General features: G+C 44.2%; 1 protein-coding gene and 1 long non-coding RNA gene across 5 annotated transcripts in view; both read right to left on the reverse strand.

Annotated features, from left to right (window-relative positions):
* Nucleotides 1–8129: 8129 nt before the first annotated feature.
* On the reverse strand, nt 8130–13532 carry LOC127528798 (uncharacterized). The gene is made up of 4 exons (XR_007935409.1): nt 11870–13532; nt 11416–11661; nt 10576–11385; nt 8130–10469 (listed from the first exon to the last, which is right to left on the reverse strand). It is a non-coding gene; the product is annotated as an uncharacterized LOC127528798 (long non-coding RNA).
* Nucleotides 13533–16126: 2594 nt separating this feature from the next.
* Nucleotides 16127–25516, reverse strand: part of fsd1l (fibronectin type III and SPRY domain containing 1-like) — a 141849-nt gene continuing 132459 nt past the window's right edge. For all 4 annotated transcript variants that reach the window (XM_051929806.1, XM_051929805.1, XM_051929804.1 and 1 more), the window contains 3 exons: nt 22083–22334; nt 21880–21968; nt 16127–16408 (listed from right to left, as the gene is read on the reverse strand). In XM_051929806.1, the coding sequence (XP_051785766.1) occupies nt 16286–16408; nt 21880–21968; nt 22083–22334 (464 nt within the window). In that variant the 3' untranslated portion in view covers nt 16127–16285. The remainder of the gene's footprint in view (nt 16409–21879; nt 21969–22082; nt 22335–25516) is intronic.

Below are 25516 nucleotides of genomic sequence, written 5' to 3' on the forward strand. Positions count from 1 at the left end.
GACCACAATGTCAGACCTGCAGTTCCTGAGACGCACATACTGAGGTCTGTTAGTAAGATAGTCCACGATCCATGCCACCAGGTATGAATCTACGCCCATCTCTGTCAGCTTGTCCCTGAGGAGCAGAGGTTGGATGGTGTTGAAGGCGCTAGAGAAGTCTAGAAACATAATTCTTACAGCACCACTACCTCTGTCCAAGTGGGAGAGTGATCGGTATAGCATATAGATGATGGCATCCTCCACTCCCACCTTCTCCTGGTATGCGAACTGCAGAGGGCGTGGCGTACCTGTGGCCTAAGGTGGTGAAGCAGCAGCCGCTCCATGGTTTTCATCACATGTGACGTCAGAACTACAGGCCGGAAGTCGTTCAGCTCACTAGGACGTGATACCTTTGGGACTGGGGTGATATATGATGTTTTCCAAAGCCTCGGGACTCTCCCCTGTTCCAGGCTCAGGTTGAAGATGCGCTGTAGGGGGCTCCCCAGCTCCAACACACAGGCCTTCAGCAGTCATGGCGATACTCCATCTGGACCCGCTGCTTTGCTGGCACGAAGTCTCCTCAGCTCTCTGCTCACCTGCGCTGCTGTAATTGTGGGTGGGGATGTCTCTGCTATGCTGGTGTCAGCAGAAGGATGGGTGGAGGGTGCAGTACTCCGAGGTGAGAGTGGGTTAGGGTGATCAAACCTGTTAAAGAAGTTGTTCATTTGGTTTGCTCTCTTCACGTCTCTCTCGATGGTGGCACCCCGCTTCGAGCTGCAGCCAGTGATGATCTTCATCCCATCCCACACTTCCTTCATGCTGTTATTCTGCAACTTCTGCTCTAGCTTTCTCCTGTACTGCTCCTTCGCCGCCCTGAGCTGGACTCGGAGTTCCTTCTGCACGCGCTTGAGCTCATGCTGATCACCGCCTTTAAAAGCCCTTTTCTTTTGGTTCAAAAGGCCCTTGATGTCACTTGTAATCCATGGCTTGTTGTTAGCATAGCAGCGTACAGTTCTTACTTCTTACTTCTAATTGTATGTTTTCTTCTTTTTTTATTGTAAAGCACTTTGGCCACAGCATTCCTATATTGTTTTAAATGTGCTTGTGAGATGTTCAGCCTGGACACAACCAAACGGACACCGACAGTTCATAAAACACACGCTGTATTACACAAGTGTCCCCAAACACAAGTCCCGCACACTCACAGTGCTTCCCGCACCAAACACCCTTACTCGGGCCTTCACCTGTCCATGGGCCGCCTTTCCTCTCCTCACAGGAGCTTCGTCCTGCTCTCGCTCCCAACTCTGGCTCCCCGACTGTAGGAAGGCGGCCCCTTTTATGTGCTCCAGGTGCTCGTTGATGACCTTCCGGCGGAACTTCTTGGTGTGGCGGAAGTGCCGCACTAGCACCCGGAAGCACTCCAGGTGTCCCTGGATGGTGTGGCGGAAGTGCAGGTCTCCCAAGCTCTACGACGCTCAGGGCGCCCCCTGCCGGTGGCCAAAGGCCCCAATGGGTTTGAGCCTCTTTGCTCCGTCCCTGTGGTTCTCCCTCATCATCCAGGGTGGTTGCCCCCTCGTGGCCCGGGGAATGTGTAGACCGCCTCCCGATCCTTCCAGGCGTCCCGGTTGGGTCTGGCCCCCAGCTTCCTGCCACAGTGCTATATAAATAAATTGACATTGACATATACAAGAGCAGAATAATAAAAAACAATATAATTTCCTGATGTTCATACATCTTTGAGGAAAAGCCCAATTATATAGAACAATTTTTGAAGTATTTTGCCTCAGGGTTAGGAGCCTTGCATAACTGCTTGTATGCAGAGCTTCTCATCATACAGGCGGCCAAAAGACGCGTCCTTAATGCAAGTGTATTTTTAGATTAGTTTTAGTAGCCGCCAGCCTTGCTGGGCTGTTTAAGTGGATTTAAATCAGAATTGTAACCTTTGTCATCTTTGCTGCAATGGCTTACATCACATTTTAAAATGGGAAGCGTTCTTTTTTTGGTTTTGTATTTCTGTTCTTATTGTCATTGAGGGGTCAACTGTATGCAGTGGTCAGTGCTGCAAAATGAACGTTTTGTCGACGTCCCCAGGACTGAGTTTGGGAAGCACTGAGCGGCATCATTTGTATGAAAATGTGCTTTATAAATAAACTAGCCAACTCGCGGCGTGGCATACGCCGCATAATTATGTATCGATGGGTGAACACTTCCTGAAAGGCACAGTTGTCCAAATGGGGTGGGTTTGAGGATACGACTGTGAGTGAATGCAAAGATGGAACTCTGGAGAGAGCAACGTATAATTGTCCGTGACGGAAAACGGGATACGCACAACAGAGCCCCACCCGCCAACTGTAACCCTCCTCCCGCGTCATGCTCATGTGCCCGCACGCAACACCTCACCAAACACCGTCTCAGTCGCTTTCGTCTCTGCTACAGTCCACATGTAACTCTGAGCCATTTTGACTTTTCATTGTTCTTTGCAGTTCTGGCTGCTTTTAGCGTATCCCATGGTCTCTGTCTTGTGTGCCATGGTCGGCTATTTAGTGAATAATACAGGGAAATCCGGGGAATAAGGACAGTTTGTGAGGTAGCAGCTGCTATAGTTTTACACTCCAGTACATTGCGGTGAATGCTAGTAACAGTCAGGCGGGCAGGCAGGTGGGCAAGCCAACAAAAACACTATGCTCTTAGTATGGTATGAATCAGGTTTTTGTAGACAAAGGTTTTCTCTGTTCCTGCAGAACCATCTAAGAAGAAGCATATTTGTCGCGGATGGGAATCGCTGTATGTAGCGTGTAAAACAGTTTCTGAGGTGGACGCGGTCGTGCATATCCCATGAGGCGGGAGGAGGGATATAGTGTTGGCGTGCGGGGCTCTGTCGTGCGTATCCCAATGTCTTAGAGTTGGTGGGCAGGGCTCTGTGAGTTGACGGGCATGGCTCTGCTGTGCGTATCCCATAGTCTCTGTCTTATGTGCCATGGTTGGCTGCTTAGTGAATTGTTGGCGGGCGGGGCTCTGTGAGTTGGCGGGCATGGCTCTGCCGTGCGTATCCCATAGTCTCTGTCGTACGTGCCATGGTCGGCTGCTTAGTGAATTGTTGGTGGGCGGGGCTCTGTCTTGCATGCGTCTTGCTTGCCATGGACTTAGTGAATTATATATATAGATGTTGTTGTTTCAAAATGAGAGCAGCAACAAGCCATGGAATTAAATTGACAACAAGAATCTGTTCCTAATTAAGCAACTGGTTGGAGTGAAATTGGTGGGAGTTTGAGGCCCTGACTTAGTTGGCCTTCTGTTGGCTCCTTCACTTCACATTTCATGCTGTGATCTTCATGGAGTCCATGGAGGCTCTGATCGGGGGTCTCGAGAGACTGAGCGAGGAGTCTGAGGGTCTGGGCTTGCGAGGGTCCTGATAAAAACCAAAGAGCCAGGCCTTTAATGACCTCTTAGGCACGGCCATCAGCAGTGTGTCTGTTTGCACGAGAGAGTGTTGAACTCGTCAAGAGGTTTACTTACCTCAGCAGTGACATTCATGTCTCTGGTGACTCTTCCTATGAAATCAGTAGATAAACTGGGAGACCATGGTGGGTTATGAGGTCGCTGGAAAGGGGTGTGTGGTGCTCTGGATATCTCTGAAAAAGGACGAAGGTCCAAGTCTTTAAAGTCCTGGTGCTTCCTGTTTATGAGACATGGACGCTATCCAGTGACCTGAGATGAAGACTGGACTCCTTCACGTGTGTCTCCTTGGGTACCGTTGGTTTGACTTTGTGTTGCTCAAGGAGTCCCGAATGAGGCACATGACCTGCATTGTGAGGGAGCGTCAGTTACGGCACTATGGCCATGTGCCGCGATTCCCCGAGGGTGATCATCTCACAAGATCTTCATTGTTGAGGACCTGAGTGGTGAACCTCTGGTTTAGAGTGAAGGCACGCAGTCAAGAATGAGGACCCCTGAAGAGAACCATGTGGTGGATGCTCGAGGTGGCCGATGAGGTCGCTCGTGTTGAGCGAAAAAGGAGCAGGAGCAGGGGTGAACTTCTGCTTCAGATGTCGCCCAACTGGAGGCCAAAGTATGGTGGTAGGAAATGGGAGCAGGTCTCATGGAAATCCCTGTAGCCACTGAGGGATACGAGTCAGGCTTGGGGCACCCCAGTGGTGACCAGCTGAGGTGGTCAGTGTGTAAGCCCATGTGATGGCACAATATGTACAGTGGTGTGAAAAACTATTTGCCCCCTTCCTGATTTCTTATTCTTTTGCATGTTTGTCACACAAAATTGTTCTGATCATCAAACACATTTAACCATTAGTCAAATATAACACAAGTAAACACAAAATGCAGTTTGTAAATGGTGGTTTTTATTATTTAGGGAGAAAAAAAAATCCAAACCTACATGGCCCTGTGTGAAAAAGTAATTGCCCCCTGAACCTAATAACTGGTTGGGCCACCCTTAGCAGCAATAACTGCAATCAAGCGTTTGCGATAACTTGCAATGAGTCTTTTACAGCGCTCTGGAGGAATTTTGGCCCACTCATCTTTGCAAAATTGTTGTAATTCTGCTTTATTTGAGGGTTTTCTAGCATGAACCGCCTTTTTAAGGTCATGCCATAGCATCTCAATTGGATTCAGGTCAGGACTTTGACTAGGCCACTCCAAAGTCTTCATTTTGTTTTTCTTCAGCCATTCAGAGGTGGATTTGCTGGTGTGTTTTGGGTCATTGTCCTGTTGCAGCACCCAAGATCGCTTCAGCTTGAGTTGACGAACAGATGGCCGGACATTCTCCTTCAGGATTTTTTGGTAGACAGTAGAATTCATGGTTCCATCTATCACAGCAAGCCTTCCAGGTCCTGAAGCAGCAAAACAACCCCAGACCATCACACTACCACCACCATATTTTACTGTTGGTATGATGTTCTTTTTCTGAAATGCTGTGTTCCTTTTACGCCAGATGTAACGGGACATTTGCCTTCCAAAAAGTTCAACTTTTGACTCATCAGTCCACAAGGTATTTTCCCAAAAGTCTTGGCAATCATTGAGATGTTTCTTAGCAAAATTGAGACGAGCCCTAATGTTCTTTTTGCTTAACAGTGGTTTGCGTCTTGGAAATCTGCCATGCAGGCCGTTTTTGCCCAGTCTCTTTCTTATGGTGGAGTCGTGAACACTGACCTTAATTGAGGCAAGTGAGGCCTACAGTTCTTTAGACGTTGCCCTGGGGTCTTTTGTGACCTCTCGGATGAGTCGTCTCTGCGCTCTTGGGGTAATTTTGGTCGGCCGGCCACTCCTGGGAAGGTTCACCACTGTTCCATGTTTTTGCCATTTGTGGATAATGGCTCTCACTGTGGTTCGCTGGAGTCCCAAAGCTTTAGAAATGGCTTTATAACCTTTACCAGACTGATAGATCTCAATTACTTCTGTTCTCATTTGTTCCTGAATTTCTTTGGATCTTGGCATGATGTCTAGCTTTTGAGGTGCTTTTGGTCTACTTCTCTGTGGCAGGCAGCTCCTATTTAAGTGATTTCTTGATTGAAACAGGTGTGGCAGTAATCAGGCCTGGGGGTGGCTACGGAAATTGAACTCAGGTGTGATACACCACAGTTAGGTTATTTTTTAACAAGGGGGCAATTACTTTTTCACACAGGGCCATGTAGGTTTGGATTTTTTTTCTCCCTAAATAATAAACACCATCATTTAAAAACTGCATTTTGTGTTTACTTGTGTTATATTTGACTAATGGTTAAATGTGTTTGATGATCAGAAACATTTTGTGTGACAAACATGCAAAAGAATAAGAAATCAGGAAGGGGGCAAATAGTTTTTCACACCACTGTATGTTGTTCAATTTGTGGTTCAAACATATTTGAATGTGATGTCACTTTAGTAAGGGGTATGAACATAAATCAAACATTTTCAAGGGTGGAAGGTATAGAAAAAGTTGGGTGACACGAGACTGGAGTGAAGGCGAGCAGTCAGGAATGAGGACCCCCAAAGACGTCCGTTAGGAGGATGATTGAAGTGGGGGTCAAGGTCGCTTGTGTTAACGTACCGCTCCAGACATTGCCCAGCTGGAGGCCAACGTATAGTGGTGGGAGATGGGAGCAGGACTCACGGGGGTCCCTGTAGGCACTGATAGACACGAGTATGGCTTGGGCCACCCCAGCAGTGACCGGCTGAGGTGGTTGGGGTGCAAGCCCATATGATAGTATGTATGTGGTTCAATTTGTGGTTCAAACATATTCAAATGTTTGCAAAAATAAATCAAACATTTTCTAGGGGTGCAGGGCATAGAATAAATTTAGGAACCTCTGGTTTAGAGTGAAGGCAAGCAGTTGGGAATAAGGACCCCGAAGAGGACCGTGTGGCGGATGGTCAATGTGGAGGTGGAGGTCGCTTGTGTTGAATGTAAAAGGAGCAGAAGCAGGGGTGATCTTCTGCTTCAGATATCCCACGGGGGTCCCTGTAGGCACTGAGGGACACGAATCTGGCTTGGGACACCCCACTGGACAAGAGGAAAGGCAAGTAGTTAAGAATTAGAAATCCCATAACAGGTCCATGTGGCAGACGCTGTTGAGTTTAACAGGAGTGGGAGCAACCTACTGGTCTAGACCTCACCCAGCTGGAGGCCGAAGTATGGTGGCGGGAGATGGGAGCAGGACTCGTGGGGGTCCCTGTAGGTGATGAGGAAAGGCAGCGAGGGGCATGAGTCAGGCAGGTGACTAGTGGCTGGGGTGCAAGCCTATGTAATGGTATGTATGTGGTTCAATTTGTGGTTCAGACAAATTCAAATGTGATATTACTTTGGCAGGGGGTCCGAACATAAAAAACATTTTCACGGGGTGCGGGGAATAGAAACAGTTGCAAGCCAATGGACAAGAGACATGCTTAGGTGTGAATGAAGCCTGATCTGCTGCTAATGTCTTAGTGGCTGATCTCACAGGGCACCTTAAGGAGTCTTATAGAGTTGGAGGCAGGTGGTCTTAAAGTTTTGGCTCATCACTGTATGCACTGAATAATTGAACCATTGGACCAGGCCCATCATGGACCCCATGATCATCTGAGGTGACTGTGTGCAGAGGGTGCAGACCTATAAATACCTGGGAGTGCAGCTGGATGATATAAACTGGACTGGACTGCCAATACTGGTGAGGACAGAGCTGACTATACTTCCTTAGAAGGCTGGCGTCCTTCAATATCTGCAATAAGATGCTGCAGATGTTCTATCAGACGATTATGGCGAGCGCCGTCTTCTACGCGGTGGTGGGCTGGGGAGGCAGCATAAAGAAGAGGGACGCCTCACGCCTGGACAAACTGGTGAGGAAGGCAGGCTCTATTGTTGGCACGGAGCTGGACAGTTTGACATCCGTGGTGGAGTGACGGGTGCTGAGCAGACTCCTGTCAATCATGGAGAATCCACTGCATCCACTGAACAGGATCATCTCCAGACAGAGGAGCAGCTTCAGTGACAGACTGCTGTCACCGTCCTGCTCCACTGACAGACTGAGGAGATCGTTCATCTACCACACTATGTGACTCTTCAATTCCACCTGGGGGGGGTAAATGTTAACATTATTCAAAGTTATTGTCTGTCTGTACACCTGCATTGTTATCACTCTTTAATTTAATATTGTTATTATCAGTATGCTGCTGCTGGAGAATGTGAATTAATAAAGTATCTATCTATCTATCTATCTATCTATCTATCTATCTATCTATCTATCTATCTATCTATCTATCTATCTATCTATCTATCTATCTATCTATCTATCTATCTATCTAAGTTAACACGTTTCACATCTATCTATCTATCTATCTATCTATCTATCTATCTATCTATCTATCTATCTATCTATCTATCTATCTATCTATCTATCTATCTATCTATCTATCTATCTATCTATCTATCTATCTATCTAAGTTAACACGTTTCACATCTATCTATCTATCTATCTATCTATCTATCTATCTATCTATCTATCTATCTATCTATCTATCTATCTATCTATCTATCTATCTATCTATCTATCTATCTATCTATCTATCTATCTATCTATCTATATGACTGCCTGTCTGTCTGTAGACCAGACTGAAGTGACCTGTTGTAAGCTAAAGGCAATCAGGGTCCGCACCCAAATATATGACACAAACCACCACAACAGTCAAATTATCCTCTTTATTCTTTGGAATAAATGATTTCTGTACAAGGTTAATACTTCAAATCTTGTAGGGCACAGAATGTTGCAACTTCATTATCTCCTTAATAGCAACATCCTGTGATGCAGATACACACAAAAAAAGGAGGCAAGAGGCTAAAATCACCCAGCAAGAGATCGACCTCCAGGGACTGTGGACCATTCATCCAGATAGCAGCTCTCAGTTGTATGAAGCAAAGCTGTCCGGTTCTTCTTTACAAAAATAAAGTAAATCTGTGGAACTTAAACAAGCGACGTTATTCTGAGGGTTTTCTGGTTACATACCAAAGGCTTTTGAATGATGACGTCTACACTATTTCAGTTTGAATGATGGTAATGGAGCAGACAGGCGTTGCAAAGCAAATCAGAAAGGAACCAGAGAAGTCAAACCAAGGAGAAAAACAATGGAAATCCTTTGGATAGGACAACCACACAATCTGCTTTTTCAAAAACATTTTGGATTTAAATGGACTACTTTGCAAAAATCCTAATTCCTGGAGGTGCATCTTCTGAGCTCATCAGAGAGGTCTGTCATAACCACCCCAGGGAGAGAGGGGGCGCCATCGTTAATTGTGTTCGTGTCGTCTCCTTTTTTCTCCATAGCTTCGAGAAAAGGGCAACTGACTCCACCCCATTTTGGCCAAAAGCTCAAAAAAGGGGGTCTATTGATGGACTGAGCTGACCACAGGACAGGCCGCCATCCTGATCAAGAAGATCAGTAGCTCTCAGGCTCTTTCCTTTTGGAGATCAGTATTGAAATCACGCCATCATTCGCTGCTTTTGTTTGCATTTAGAGGAATTCAACGGGACCACCCTGCTGGCGTCCCAACTTTTAATATCTTTTAATATCTTATTTATTCATTCACTTGACAAATCTTTACATGTCCTGCATGCACAACATAACTGAACAAGCCAGATCCGCATAAAGCTGTGTCTCATTAGACGGCTTTTCTGAGAGGGGGGGGTCCCCCTTTGCGAGTTGCGTAATGTGGCTGGGATGGAGTTGGTGGGGTGGGGGGTGGTGGACCGGGATGGGGTTTGTGAATAAAACACAGTCAGTCCAATTCCTTTACATTAGTCTCAACGAAGTACGTGGTTTCTTAATCTTTGGCCATAGCCACAACATTAATACACAATAATATGGAAGTGCATCTTGAAAATATGAATGTGTAACAGTCCAAGCCTTCACATACAGAAAGTCGACATCAAAGAACCATAACTTATGTGAAATAAAGTATCATTACCGTATTTATGCGTGTACCATGCGCACATTTTTTCCCGAAAATTAGTATTAGAAAATCAGGTGCGCGTCATAAACGAGGAAATTTTTTTCTGTAATGTTTACTTCTTCTGCTTGGGCTCTCTCTCTCTCTCTCTCTCTCGCTCACTCACGCTCTCTCTCTCTCGCTCGCTCACACTCTCTCGCTGTCTGTCGCTCACTCACGCTCTCTGTCTCTCTCTCTCTCTCGCTCTCTCTTTCTCTCTCTCGCTCACACTCTCTCGCTGTCTCTGTCGCTCGCTCACGCTCTCTCTCTCGCTCATGCTCTCTCTCTCGCTCACGCTCTCTCTCTCTCGCTCGCTCACGCTCTCTCTCTCTCTCGCTCGCTCATGCTCTCTCTCGTTCACACTCTCTCTCTCGCTCGCGCTCTCTCACAATGGAAGAAAGAAAAACTTTTGTCATGCAACAAAAACAGAAGGGCATTTTGTGGAAAACATGCCCTACATGTTTCCCATACAATCACAACGCGCCTCGTACACGGGGCAAAACGGTTTTTGCGATTTTCTTTGTAAAAATTAGGGTGCGCGTCTTACACAAGGGTTTGTGGTACAGGAGTAAAAATGGTAGTTAGGAGTTACCTTAGTTCAAATCCCACAAACTATAATGATGTAACGACAAGTTAACAGCACAATGTACATTTCAACAGATGACAGTAGAAAGATACTCATTCATAAATGTGACTTGAGAAATGTATTCATATTTAATTATCATTAAATATTTAATTACACTGATGCCTAAGCAACTGATGTTTTTTAGGTGGCTATTTTGGAGCTTGTGCTGCATTTTATGAACCAATTATTTTAAGAGGAAAACGAAGAAAATCTGTGTAAGCAGGATGGGATGGGGTGGCTAACTCCGAACCAACCACAACTAACCATGCAAATGAGGACAGCGTTACATCGGCGGGTATGAAAATCCACACCCCCCCTCCCCAAGCTCCGTTCCCGCCCACCTGAGCTCCGTTTCTGTCCTGTCCTGTGTCCCACAGCGAGGGCTACTTGGCTTTTGCAGCAGTTTTCAGTCATTACCTTCATTAATTTACATAATCTTAGCTTTGTCTGTCCCCGCCCCCTGAGCTCCATCTCTGTCCTGTCACATGTCCCAGTGAGGGCTACTTGGCTTTTCAGTCGTTACCTTCATTAATTTACAAAATCTTAGCTTTGTCTGTCCACACCCCCTTAAGCTCCGTTCCCGCCCCCTGAGCTCCATCTCCGCCCTGTCACATGTCCCAGTGAGGGCTACTTGGCTTTTCAGTCATTGCCTTCATTAATTTACATAATCTCAGCGAATCGGAGGCAGTCAGTTTCCAGTCATGGTGTGTGACATGCCCTCCAACTAGTATGCAACTCACTCCGACTAAATCAAACTCGTCTGATTTTGTCTCCAGTCATAGTGTATATGAATCATCTGTGTATATGAATGCTGACAACCAAAGAATGCCCCTCCGGAAGTACAATGCATCTACTGTAATGATGAGAAAAAAAGAAACAAGAGTGTTTTAGACCTCACAAAATAACAGAAGTAAAGCTGTCAAATGTTTTGTATTCTACGTACCACGACAGAATCGAAATAAAGAAAGAAAACTGGCCAAGACGGCAGCTGAACTCACTGTAACTGTTAACCCTACATACAGCACTAGCTCCAGCAGGCAGCACGCTATTGGCTGTCGCAAAAAGGGGCGGGCACAACTGTGTCATGTCGAGCGGATTTTCAGTCGCGTAAACTGACGTGCAGCTGCAATCCCGACTAGAAGTCATATCATGTGACATCGGCGTTACTGTCGTCAGATTTGCTCGGCTTTTCTATTTTCCCACCCCATCATAACACCACACCTCGACACTTTACCCTTTTTCACATTATTATCATCGGGGATCGCTGGAATTTTAACTCGCTCAATGCACTTTCGGCCACATTTAATAATTCAAAGAGAGCTTTTCTAAACAGCTGCTCACTGCTCCTATTAGTTTATGACACTTTGACTCTCCACCTCCATTCCCACTGAATTCCAGTACCAGAACATTTTACCGATTCACACTAGGTACACTCCAGTTTAATTCTGTGATTGTTGTAAATGAACAATGTAGCATTCAATGCTCACTTAAAGACATAGTCCATCTAAAAAATGATCATTTAGGTACGTGTTCCTCATCTCAAGTTTTCACAGAGAACGGAGACAACAAAGTCTTTCCCCCATTTACATTTACTCCAGCGTTTCTCAACCTTTAAGTATTTGCGACCCGAGTTTTCGTAACAGTTTTTTTTGAAACCCTAATAAAATGTATTCCTATATTTTTTGCTGCCGATACACCGCTACAAGTTTAAAATTTCCCTATGAGTAGCGAAACTACACCACATATGGCAACATTTGCGCCCGCTTTTTTGTTACTTCGCGGGTTGAGAACCACTGATTTACTCACTTAGCAGACACTTTTTTTCCAAAATTACTTACAAAAGAGCTCAACATAATCCTTGGGAACTGTCTGGGAAACAGGTGTAACAGGACAAGGTGACAAAATTGATTATCACAAAATTGCAAAACACCGAGTTCACCATGGCCAGAAAAGAAAATCACACGAGCGTGGTCTTAAACTGCGAGCGTGACATGCGTTTTTCCTTTTTTTCCACGATACACTTTGCCGTATTGTTTTGAAAATGCCACGTTTCATCACCACCGTGTTAAACGTGTGTTCGTTTGAAGAAACACCAGTTACAACTTTTAGCCCCGCTTCATCTGTCAAGATTGGAGGCACACAGGCGACACGAATTACGGGAATTAAACTGTCACACCCTGCATATCATTTATGGGCGTTCTGATTGGTGCAAACCAAAATGCTGCTTAAATTGTATTTTGTACATGAACCCACTTTATTTAAGGCCATTGGTTTATTATTCGAGCTGATTGAGTGCACTGCGCTGACAACCTTCAAGCCTCCTGTAATAAATGACGTCCTGAATTTCATTATTAATGGTGACTCTTGAGTTTTAACCCAGCCACAGTGCCGGTCGTAAGCTCGGATAAATGGGGAGGGTTACGTCAGGAAGGACATCCGGTGTAAAATTATGCCAGATCAATATGCAGACCACAATACAGGTTTCCATACTGGACTCTTGAGTATTTTCCCTAACAAATCCTAACAAAACCCTCAGATCTGTCCTTATAAAAATGAGGTCCTGACTCTCTGTGGTCATAAAAGATCCCTGGGCATCCTTCGTAAAGAGTAGGGTGTATCCCGATGTGCTGCACCAAGGCCTAGTCATTCTAGCCCTCTTATCATCCCCTGTCTGTAACTGGCTTGCTATCTCTCACCCCTTCACTTCCTAATGGGTGATGAGTGTAGTGGTTCAAAATGGCCGCTGTCGCATCATCCAGGTGGATGCTGCACATTAGTGGTGATAGAAGTGGTTTCCCTTTTACTACGAAAAGCGCTTTGACATAAATGTAAAGAGTTATTATTATTATCTCGAAAGTGAAGTTGCAATTACAAATAAAATGTACGCTCATACAGCGATAGTACAAAATCGACCTTTAGAAAAGTACTTGTTCTATTGGCCCAAGGAATGGGAATGGATGCGAAGGCCAAAACAGACATTGCTAAAACAGCATTTCAAATTAAAGGATACATTCAAAATTTTTCAAGTTGAAGATATTTCATCACAAACATGGTATATATGCATTTGCCATGTGAAATTGTGCTTGAAATTTAAGCGTTTCCTATAAATGAAAACAAATATGTCTTACACACGCTGGTGCTCTGCAAAGAAAGCTATGGGGGCATGGGGCATCGCCGGAAAAAGTTTCAATATAAGGAAACATGCCTTCCGACACACGTTTGTGATAATAATGGTTTTATCGCATATTCCTGCTACTTTTTTTCTCATGTTAAGAATACGTTTTTTACTCTCTTGTGTGAATTCTCACATAAATACGGAAATTAATCAAAACAGAACCAATCATGTAGCATGAAAAAGTTTACTGTGATTTGGTCTTTTGAGAGGAATATGAGCCCCGGCGGGGTCAAAGGTTAGTGTAAGAAGACCAGTCCTGAGATGGCATCCATAGTTGGCCTTCTTTTAAAATGAGTGAATCTCATAATATTAATATATTAATAATAATTAATTAATAATTAATATTAATAATAGTTTTTCATTCAAAAATAAATGACATGCATAAGTTGTTTACCATGTGCATGTAATCGCAAGATGCGGATCAATTCTCGACAAATGTTTTGGACGTATTCAGAATGGTTTTTAAGCTTTTATTTTCCGGTGATGCCCCAATATCCTCCATTATGAAGTACCAGTGAGGGTTAAGTTATTTTTAAAAATTTATAGAAAACGCTTAACTTTAGAACACAATTTCGCATGACAAAGGCAAACATACTGTGACCACAAATGGGCGCAACCAAGCCCCGAACACCAGACACAACTCCACAAAACCCAAGTTCAAGTTAAAACAAGCTTCTCCATCATCCATCCATCCATTCCGCTATATCCTAACTACAGGGTCATGGGGGTCTGCTGGAGCCAATTCCAGCTAACACAGGGCACAAGGCAGGAAACAAACCCCGGGCAGGGTGCCAGCACACCGCAGGGCACACACACACCAAGCACACACTAGGGACAATTTAGAATCACCAATGCACCTAACCTGCATGTCTTTGGACTGTGGGAGGAAACCGGAGTACCCGGAGGAAACTCCACGCAGGGAGGACCCGGGAAGCGAACCCGGGTCTCCTAACTGCGAGACAGCAGTGCTACCCACTGCGCCACCGTGCCGCCCAGCTTCTACATCAGTCCATCCGATATAGTCTAATAAATGGATGCCTTTAATGTCCCCTCCTACTTCCCCTTCCTCCCGACTCAGCCCACCCAGGAACCCTTCCGGTGCCACAGCATTGCAAGTTGGAAGCACTTCCAGGCCCAGTGGAAGCCCCCAAAAGTAGTGACATTGGTTGCCTGCAACTCTTCCTGGTGGCACCCAAGTACTCTATCTGGACTACAACTCCCACCATGCCCTGCGGGTGTACAAATGGGGAATACTGAAAATATGCCTCTCATCAAGGTGGAGTATGGGAAAGACAAATCCGAAGAAAAGATTCTAAACTCAATACTCAACCAACAGACATTTGACGATGAAAGTCTCCAAACAGTGAGGTGTGAAGTGGAATCAATCATCATTAACAGACCCCTCCCAAAGACATCGAATGACCCAAATGACTTGGTGGCACGCACAGCCAATCATTTACTGTTACTGAAGACACAGCCCAACATGCCCCCGGGACTGTTTTCTAAAAATGACCAGTATGGAAGCAAGTTCAGTACATGGTTGATTTGTTTTTGGAAACGATGGTCTAAAGAATTTTTGCCAATACTACAAGAAAGTCCAAAATGGCTTACATCAAGAAGAAATTTTGAACCAGGAGACACTGTTTTAATAGCAGATGATGCTACACCCCACAACTCCTAGGTAATGCGTCGAATCATCAAGACAATGCCAGATGCCGAAGGTGCAGTCAGAAGAGTTTGGGTGCAGACCAGAACCAGCACACTGGACAGACCCGTGAACAAACTGGGCCTGCTGCGGGAAAAACAGTTAATGCTTGAAATAAGAAATGCTTAAATATTTGTTAGCAGTTAAATTACTAGTCATTTATTAATTAGTTTATTGAGTGTATGAGAATAGATTGTGGATCTTCTGAAGTAAAATATGGTAATTGTCTCTGCTTCTGCTTAAACAATCCCGTGTCCTTTTACTATGACCTCCCGACCGGGAAAAGGTACTGACAACCAACCCAGCTGGAATGCCCGTCCATCCATTTTCATTCCTTATGGCGCCTGGTCAGACAAGCCACCGCTTTCCATTCTAGTCGGGACACTCACAATACCAGGTTTGTGAAAAATACCAAATACTTCTTCTTTGATGATTTGCACATGGTATGTGATTTGGGGCTAAAATCAATGTCACAGTTCTAGCTGTAGGGTGATACAGGAAGACGTCACAGCTCATTCCAAGGAGGAACAAATGAATGTCTGAAATATTAACATATACTGTAGATCACGTGAATGGAACGAAAGCTGTGAAAAATGCAGAATCCTCCGAATATGTCAAAGGGGGAGATGAAAAAAATAAAGGTTCAAATGGAAAACGGATTGACGTGAAACGTACTTGAACTCTGCAGAATTCAAAGGGGTACTGAGAATTCGTAATTGTTTTATAATGAAGAATAAACGGAAATTATTTTTGGGCTGTGCACTATAATCAAAAAATACTGTCAACCAGTACAAATTATCTGGAACGTAAATAACGACGAGCCCAATGCAGAGGTATATGGAGAAGACAATCAAAAGTTGTGCAAAAACAGCAAGAACGGGAAATGTGGCGAGGAGCGTCGGACTCTGTAAACACATTTAATGCGTCCTTATAATTTGAGGCAGGTCATTTTGCACGTGGGTAAAACCCCAACAGTCCCTCATCGCCAGTTATTTTTGAGTTTGCATTTTCTCGAATATTTTAGTACAGCCTGCTCAGCATTAAGTAAGCCCAACAGTGATGGATTCATGTGACTAAAAAGTCAGCGAAGTCCGAAATGTGATCAGAATCAACCAAGCGCTTGCATTTGGGGTCTCTAACATTCGCTCCCTTTTCAACGTCTGCAGGGTTGAAAAGAAAAAAAAAAAACACAACTAATTCTTTCGATTTATATTACAAACACTAAAGGCAACCAGGCCTTCGCAGCAGCATCGGTTAACACTTTCTATACGTAGCCAAGTGGTGGAGTATCACGTTCTAGCAGCGGAGCGAGTGAACGTGTCTCTCTGGAAGTCAAGGAAGCATTTTCTGCCATCATTGAGCTCCATTGTTGAGGCTGCTTCCCGAGCCACCTAATCCATTTTCCGATTTCTGGAAGCTTCTTACGGCACTGGGGACTTGGATTCCAGTAGACAGAGCTAGACCTCCGCACCAAACCTGTAAAACAAAAAAAAAAAAAAAGAAGACCTCTCTATTATAAAAGGAAATCCTGACATGAGACTTTCTCGGAGATAATTTCACCTCCAGCAAGACGAGACTTTAGGCCAAGAGATTTTGACAAGTTCCGCACTCCTCTCAAACATTTATAACCACTTCTCATTCGTGTGAATGCGATTGTCAGACACGGTTCCTGTGCTCTCAGCTCCAAGCGGGGTCGGAAATAAAAGACAAAGAGTAGAAGACAAAGTAGAACGTCGTAAAGAGGTCCAAAAACATTGGCGTAATACACATTGTCACAGGTGGCTGGGGGTGTTAACCAGCTGGGACGCCCCAGAGGACCGGAGGAGGGTTTACGCCTCCCTCAGACCATGTGGGGGCGACCACCCTGGTGGCTTTGGAAGCTCAACCCTATAGGGGCCCGTGATCACCACCAGGGGGTGCCCCAATGCCTTAAAAGCACTGGCCCTCAGCACTTCCGCCACACCCGGAAGTGCTGGTGGGAGAAAGACCAGGGACACCTGGAGTGCTTCCGGGTGTGCAGCCGGTACTTCCGCCACACTGGGGAGTGCCGGCAGAAGCTAATCGGGAGGCACCTGGAGCACATCCGGGTGGGAATTAAAGGGGCTGCCTCCCTCCATTTGAGGGATGGAGTCGGGTGAGCAGAAGGAGAAGAGGTGGCCTGAAGAGAGTGAGGCATTGTGTGAGGGCCTGGACTTTTGGGGAGTTTGGGGGTTGTGTGCACTTTTGTAAATAATAGTCGTGTAAATAAATGTGTGTGGGAGATTATAACGATGTCTGCCTGTCTGTGTCCGGGCTGCGTTCTACAACATGCAGAACAGGTTAGAGATTATGAAAATACTAAAATTCGAAAGTCTCAAAAAACTGATAGTAAAGATTGCACTAGCGCTAACAAACGGAAATTATTACTCGGTGAAATAACGGAACAGCAAAAAGAGATCGAATATATGGACATAGGTGATATGACAGAAGTATGTAGTTATTGTTTGGCTTTAAATTTAAAGTCGGAGACTTGCAGATCGTCTAATTCATGTTGCCATCAGGGACAAGTAGTGTTTCTTCCCAATGAAGAGGCCTATCCATGAGAATTAAATCATTTGTTGCTTGGTGAAAGTGAAATCCACATACGCAAGCGGCAGAGACGTGAAATGGTTGGTGTGTAGTGCAGGCCGGAGGGTTGGAAGATCAGCCCGAACACAGACAAAGACGCAGACTCACAAGTCCCAAAGTACACGTTTATTGCTCCAAAGTCTTTCTGCACCACACACACAGTGCACAAATCACCAATCAAACGCTCACAGTCCTTTTCTTTCTTTTCTTCTCCTTTCTTTTCTGCCGTCTCTCCACTCCTCTCCCACAAGCTCTGTCCTCTTCCTCCCTCACTCCGTCTGTTCGAATGGAGTGAGGCGGCCCCTTTAATGTTGCACCCAGATGTGCTCCAGGTCCTCCCTGATGATCTTCCTGGTGTGGCGGAAGTGCTGCATGGGCACCCGGAAGCACTCCAGGTGCTCCCGGATTCTCTTCCGCCATCACTTCCTGGTGTGGCGGAAGTGCTGCAGTCCAGGGTTCTTGGATTGCTCAGATGTTCCCTGCTGGTGACCACGAGCCCCCACAGGGTTGAGCTTCTAAGCTCTGCTCCCATGGCCCTAACGTCAACCACGGCGACTGCCCTCTCGTGCCTCGGGGCAGATATTGTTTCTCTACCGGTCCTTCCCCTCTCCAGACAAGCTCTTTAGATTTATGGACACGCTGGAGGGAAGAGCTAGTAGAAGTAGCCAAGGAGAGGGAAGTGTGGGCATCTCTGCTCAAGCTGCTGCCCCCATGACCCAATCTCGGGTAAGTGGAAGAGGATGGATGGATGGATGGATTGATAGATTTATTTTCAGGGTTAAGAATTCCTGTGGATGTTCGTAATTCAATTTAGGATGTTGCACTGAAAAATGTCTGTTAATGGAAGATACTCTTCTTCTTTTTGGCTGCTCCCATTTAGGGAGCGTATTATCCGTCTCTGTCTATCTCTGTTTTTATATCATTTTCTACCACATTGACTGCCTTCATGTCCTCCCTCACCACATCCATAAACCTCCTCTTCGGCCTTCCTCTTTCCCTCTTGCCTGGCGCTTCCATCCTCAACATTCTTTTCCTGACGTACCCCTCATGTCTCGGCTGCATGTGCCCTGACCATCTCGATCCAGCCTCTGTCTCTTGGACATCAAACTGTCATACCTGTGTTGTCCCTCTAATATACTCATTTCTAATCCTGACTACCCTCGCTACTCCGAGCGAAAATCACATCAAGTTTTATTAATTATTTTACAGAAATGGGTTTTAATATTATTAATATGAGAAAACACGCGGACCTCTGGTCCTCAAATACAGAAGGTTTCATTTAGAGCAAGCAGAATGTTTCCATTTTGAATGTGCATTCTTTTGTTTGCAGTTGTAAAAATGACCGAAGAGAGATGCGAAGAGAGAGCAAAGAGCGGCCATGCTGCAGGGAGCGAAAGGCAGGAGGTCGGGAATGAGCTTCATGGCTGCAGGAGCCTGGAGCTGAAGAAAGGACACTCCTACTGAGCGACTGCCAGGAAGTAGGAGGGGCCTGATTGACGGCGGCCGAGTGTGAGTGGCGGGAGAGGTGTGTGTGTGTGTGTGGCTCGACAAGTTGCCCCACAGATGCCGATGGAGGGGTAATGGAGCCATGATATGAAGGTTAACTGCACTTGTCGGTCGGCGAGGTCTGCAACGGGATAGAGGGGAGGAGGCGCCAGGTTTAAAAGGGCAGTATTTGGTAGACTGTCTCTGGATTTTTACCTCAATGATTCTAATGGATTTATTGATTTGATTGTTTTTAATCTCCACAGACATTTCTTTTTATGAACTACTAGACAAAGAGCCTGTTTCGACAACGTAAGATGAAACGGGCACGAGTGGAATAGTATAATATATAATAAGTATAAGCACCACAAACCTGATATAGGTGTATTGAATGAATGCATAATTATGCCTTGAGCTGTAGTTGAAATCGCCTTTCAGGCCTCTAGAGCTTTAATCGAAGTCGCCTTTCTCTTTGAATTTTTGCAGCCGTAAATCCACCGCCTCCCGCAATGTTGGGGTTGGATGTCGGTCGAAGTCGCCTTTCTCTTTGAATTTTCGCGGCCGTAGTCGCCTTTCTCTTTGAATTTTCGCGGCCGTAGTCGCCTTTCTCTTTGAATTTTCACGGCCGTAAATCCGCCGCCAGCCGCAATGTTGGACTCGTAAGGTTTTTCGGACATGCGCAGAAGGCGACTGCGCATTCGGCTCCAGGCAGACGTGAGTGAGTGAGTGAGTGAGGAGACTGGCGAATTATGTAGTAAGATAGTAAAACCTCGATTATCCGTCACTCGATTAACTATCAGGGTAAAACAATAAAACAAAAACATTGCACACGCCAGCGTCTACCTATTACTATTGCCACACAATACGATGGCGTTCTTCTCTAGCACCACGTGTCATGCTGCATTTTAAAATCATTATCAGTGACGCACCTTCAGCTTTAATAGCGTTGTGTAGCTTTTCTCTTTTGTTATAATTAAACTACTATACAGTGTTATGGCCGATAAACATATGTGTGTAGTGCTGGAATTTACACAAAAAATTGAAATTATTAAACGTTTAAGAAACGGCAAAAGCACTTCAATTTACGAAGTAGGATGAACAACAGTGTACGAAGCACAATGATGGCAAAATTGAAAAATGTGTCGAAAATGAAAACCACTGATGGTAATGGGTCCGTGTACTTTTTGGTATTTGAAATTTCGTTTCAGAAAATATCATTTAAAAGAGAAAAAGAGACACTTATTTGATTTTCAACTTAAAAGGGAAAAATGAAAAACGCAAAACAATATCCTTTTGTTCTTTCGCACATCAGAAAAGAAAACTGCAAGAAACGAGAATGAGAAAACGCCCTTTATTTATTTTGTCTGAACTGGACGTTTTTGTAGGTCAACAACCTAGTCAGGTAATGCGCCACTTGCTGCAAACACTGGTCACTGGTGTGTTGACTGGACCATCATCATGACGTTGGAACAGTACTCAGACGTGATTTTAGAGATGGCAAAACAAGGCCTGCCATCGAAAATTATATCTGAGCGTCTGTCATATAATAAACACGGAGAAGCGAGAGGTTTTTCTGCGAGAAATGTTAGAAAAATTTGTGCTGAGCAAATCTCGGGCTGTCGACTCTCTGCCACACATTTGGAGATAGAGGTGACAAAAGCTATAAATGCGTGACATCCAGAAAAGTAGGTGTAATTTTAAGTTTATGACTGCTTTTTGTAACCATATAATTAAAAAATACCTGATTTTCCCTCATTTTATTCTTTAATCAAAAATCTAAATCTGAAATTTCTTTTCATTTCCGTTTTTTCGCTTTTGCTTCTAAAATGAAATTTCAAATACCAAAAAGTACACGGACTGTAGATGCAAAAACGAAAAAACAAAAATGAAAGGAATTTTTAGATTTAGATTTTTGATTAAAGAATAAAATGAGGGAAAATAAGGTATTTTTTAATTCTGTGGTAACAAATAGCAGTCATAAACTTAAAATTACACATATTTTTCTGGATTTATTTGTGATTCATATAATGAAAGTGTAATAGCTCAAAAACAACAAAACAGACGCATTTTCGTTGTCTGAAACCGGAGGTACTTCTAATTCTGTGCGATTTCTGACGACACATGCGAACAGACATCGATCGACGGCCTTGAAGTTACACTGCATGGCATCAGCAGAGGATGATGGACCATTACGTTGTTTTTTTCGGAACAGTCAAAGAGTGACACTCCGGAACGAGGACATGACTGCGGAAAAACTGAGTTGCATCTTTCCGGTATAAATACAAGCTTTGCAAACTTTGCTTCATTGACACAGCAGTTCTTTTATGAACGTTATTGTTGTTACTTACTGTGAGACAGCTAACATTTGGTGATTTCATTTACTAAAACTAAGTCTGGCAATTTTTATAGTGCTAGCATTTTGAATGGTTGCTCATTGACTTTTACCGGCTACTATAGCTAGTAAACGTTTCGAGTATTAACAGTGCACAGGTGCAACACGTTAGGATTGCAACGTGATTTACAGAAAGTTTTCTTAACATGTGTTACACTTGTCATTGAGCAACCATTCACACATTTACACACATTCAAAATGCTAACTGTATGTAATTATCGAAGATTTGCACTGCACTTTTGAACACGGTTCTGTTTTGTTGGATTTTTAATAAACGCACTGGTGCTCTTATACGCCTACCCCTTGCTATGTGTGTGTGGTGTCCTCATCCGCTGGCTCATCCTCGGCCGTAGCGGGTACAACCGGTAGCGTGCAGCCGACCCGCACCGTCACAGTCCTTGAGGCCTTGAAATGCACCCATAAATAAAATAAAATTATAATTCATGGAGGAACAAATTCTTACCATAAAAGCCGGTACAACTGGCTGCATGAACTTCGTTTTGAACGTGTGCAGCAACTGTTTATTCTCTGCGTTGTAAAATGAAAGCTGACCTACAAGATGAAAGGAAGACTCTGAGTTAGTTTGGTGGCCAATCAAGGACTTGCTTTTCCTCCATTCCACATCACTTTCTTACAATTACAAAAGTTTATATGTGAAAATGTCACCTCCTTCAAAGTCAATGTAGACACCTATCCTGTCTGGTACGGCCACCTCCAGCGTTTTGGCCTTGTTGTTGTGTTTGGCCGCGAAGGAGGCCTGCAGCCAGTTGTTAACGTGGATACACCAGCTGGTGTTGGTCTTGCCAAGCTGATCGAACTTCCCCAGGTTCCTATATGCCACCCCAACACTATAGGATTTGCAGTCTTTCTGTGCCTTTGTTTCCCAGTAATGCTGGCCACATTCAACGACGGTATCACCTAAAACATGAAAAAGACAAGAAGGAGACCAAAATTAGCAATTTGTAGAACAATGCGCACAAAGCTTCCAACTCAGCTCATTTCACATGAGACTCTGAACAACATCTCACAGAAAATGATCCAAAAATTCCTCATTGTGTGGAAAGAGCAAAGGAAATCTGGGAATTTGTTTGGTGTTGTGGGCAGGATGAGAAATATCCGACCATAGCAGTGCACTGCGGCCGTTCATTCTTTGTGCAAAAGGAGCACATCCGAGGAAGCGGACACATGTTCCAAAATCAGATTGGTGAAATGTCTGAATAGTAGAACCGTGTCTTATTCGATGTCAGCTTTACAGATGTGGACACAGTTGAAAAAAAGAAGACCCCACAAATGTCTCTGAAATAACTTGAAACTGACAAAACTCATTGGCACCCATCACTGTTTATTCTATATTTAACTAAAATATATACATTGTAAGAGGACGCTATATAGCGCCCGACCCGACACAGATTAGACACGGGAGGCACGTATAAAATAAACAACCTTTTATTTTTCTTCGTCTTCCCCGTACCCACAGACACAACACAGTCCCAAGCACTAAGTACACATGTAAACAAAGCACTCTTCTTTTACCCCTCTCTGGCACCACCACTCCTCCCAGGCAACCTTGTCCTCCATCACCCGACTCTGGCCGCCGAGTGGTGGTCGCTGGCTCCTTTTATTGGGTACACGGAAGTGCTCCAGGTGCTTGATCACTGAGTTCTGGCTGCACTTCCAGGTGTGATGGATAGGCTGCCCACATGGGCTCAGGAGTTCCAAACACAACACCCCTTGGCGGTGCCTGTGGGACCCAACAGGGCTGCACCCAACACCAATTCCCATGGAGTCCTGTGGGAAACCGAGGCACCGCTCCAACCCAGGGGGGTGGCCATCTAGTGTACAGGGGGAGCTATTGCACTGTCCAGGGCTGCTCCCCCTGGATATAGTGTGCAGGGGTGTCCCGGCTGGGCATGGACCCTGGCTGCCTGCCACAACATACACACACACACACACACACACATACGCACACACACACACACACACACACACACACACACACACACACACACACACACACACACATCTAATCTATATATATATAAAATCCTAAGCCTGAAAGTGCAACGATTTTGTACAATGATTTTAGATAGATAGATAGATAGATAGATAGATAGATAGATAGATAGATAGATAGATAGATAGATAGATAGATAGATAGATAGATAGATAGAATGGCACTATATAACAGATGGATGGATATTTTAGCGTAGTTGGCAGGATTAGATAGATAGATAGATAGACAGATAGATAGATAGATAGATAGAATGGCATTATATAACAAATGGATGGATATTTTAGATAGAATGGCACTATATAACAGATGGATGGATATTTTAGCGTAGTTGGCAGGATTAGATAGATAGATAGATAGATAGATAGATAGATAGATAGATAGATAGATAGATAGATAGATAGATAGATAGATAGAATGGCACTATATAACAGATGGATGGATATTTTAGCGTAGTTGGCAGGATTAGATAGATAGATAGATAGATAGATAGATAGATAGATAGATAGATAGATAGATAGATAGATAGATAGATAGATAGATAGAATGGCACTATATAACGGGCGGCACGGTGGCGCAGTGGGTTGCGCTGCTGCCTCCCAGTTGGGAGACCTGGGGACCCGGGTTCGCTTCCCGGGTCCTCCCTGCGTGGAGTTTGCATGTTCTCCCCGTGTCTGCGTGGGTTTCCTCCGGGCGCTCCGGTTTCCTCCCACAGTCCACAGACATGCAGGTTAGGTGGATTGGCGATTCTAAATTGTCCCTAGTGTGTGCTTGGTGTGTGGGTGTGTTTGTGTGTGTCCTGCGGTGGGTTGGCACCCTGCCCGGGATTGGTTCCTGCCTTGTGCCCTGTGTTGGCTGGGATTGGCTCCAGCGGACCCCCGTGACCCTGTGTTCGGATTCAGTGGGTTGGAAAATGGATGGATGGCACTATATAACAAATGGATGGATATTTTAGATAGAATGGCACTATATAACAGATGGATGGATATTTTAGCGTAGTTGGCAGGATTAGATAGATAGATAGATAGATAGATAGATAGATAGATAGATAGATAGATAGATAGATAGATAGAATGGCACTATATAACAGATGGATGGATATTTTAGCATAGTTGGCAGGATTAGATAGATAGATAGATAGATAGATAGATAGATAGAATGGCACTATATAACAGATGGATGGATATTTTAGCATAGTTGGCAGGATTAGATAGATAGATAGATAGATAGATAGATAGATAGATAGATAGATAGATAGATAGATAGATAGATAGATAGAATGGCACTATATAACAGATGGATGGATATTTTAGCGTAGTTGGCAGGATTAGATAGATAGATAGATAGATAGATAGATAGATAGATAGATAGATAGATAGATAGATAGATAGATAGATAGATAGAATGGCACTATATAACAGATGGATGGATATTTTAGCGTAGTTGGCAGGATTAGATAGATAGATAGATAGATAGATAGATAGATAGATAGATAGATAGATAGATAGATAGATAGATAGATAGATAGATACTTTATTATTCCCAAGGGGAAATTCACATACTCCAGCAGCAGCATACTGATACAAAAAACAATATTAAATTAAAGATTGATAACAATGCAGGTAAAAACAGATGTCATTTTATGTGACTTTTTATGCCATGTTTTTTGTCACTCTTTAAATTGGGCTTATTTTAAAACCTACATATATATGATTGGTATCATTCAGAATTTATCGAACTTTAATGTGATGTTGTTAGATTTTCAGATTCTTATTCCTTTTTAAATTATAAACTAAAAAATATGAAGAACTCACGTCCCGCGAGACGAGACTTTGAGCCAAAAGATTTAACCAGTAGGACAGCTGCTGTACAGGCTTTTAAATGTTCGAAGCACCGTGTGAGATGCAGATCACAAGGCACATCAGCAGCAAGCCAGTAGCTGATCGAGCAAAGAGGAGGTAAAAAATGAAACTGTATTTGTTTCCCATTGTATCACCATTTAAGAGGGGGTTTCGGAAGGAGCAACCACGTCTCCTTGGGGTGTGTTCAGCCCCCCTCTTCACAACACAAGTGGCAGAGACGTGAAGTC

The sequence above is a fragment of the Erpetoichthys calabaricus genome, chromosome 7 (assembly GCF_900747795.2).
Source record: "Erpetoichthys calabaricus chromosome 7, fErpCal1.3, whole genome shotgun sequence".
Taxonomy (NCBI): domain Eukaryota; kingdom Metazoa; phylum Chordata; class Cladistia; order Polypteriformes; family Polypteridae; genus Erpetoichthys; species Erpetoichthys calabaricus.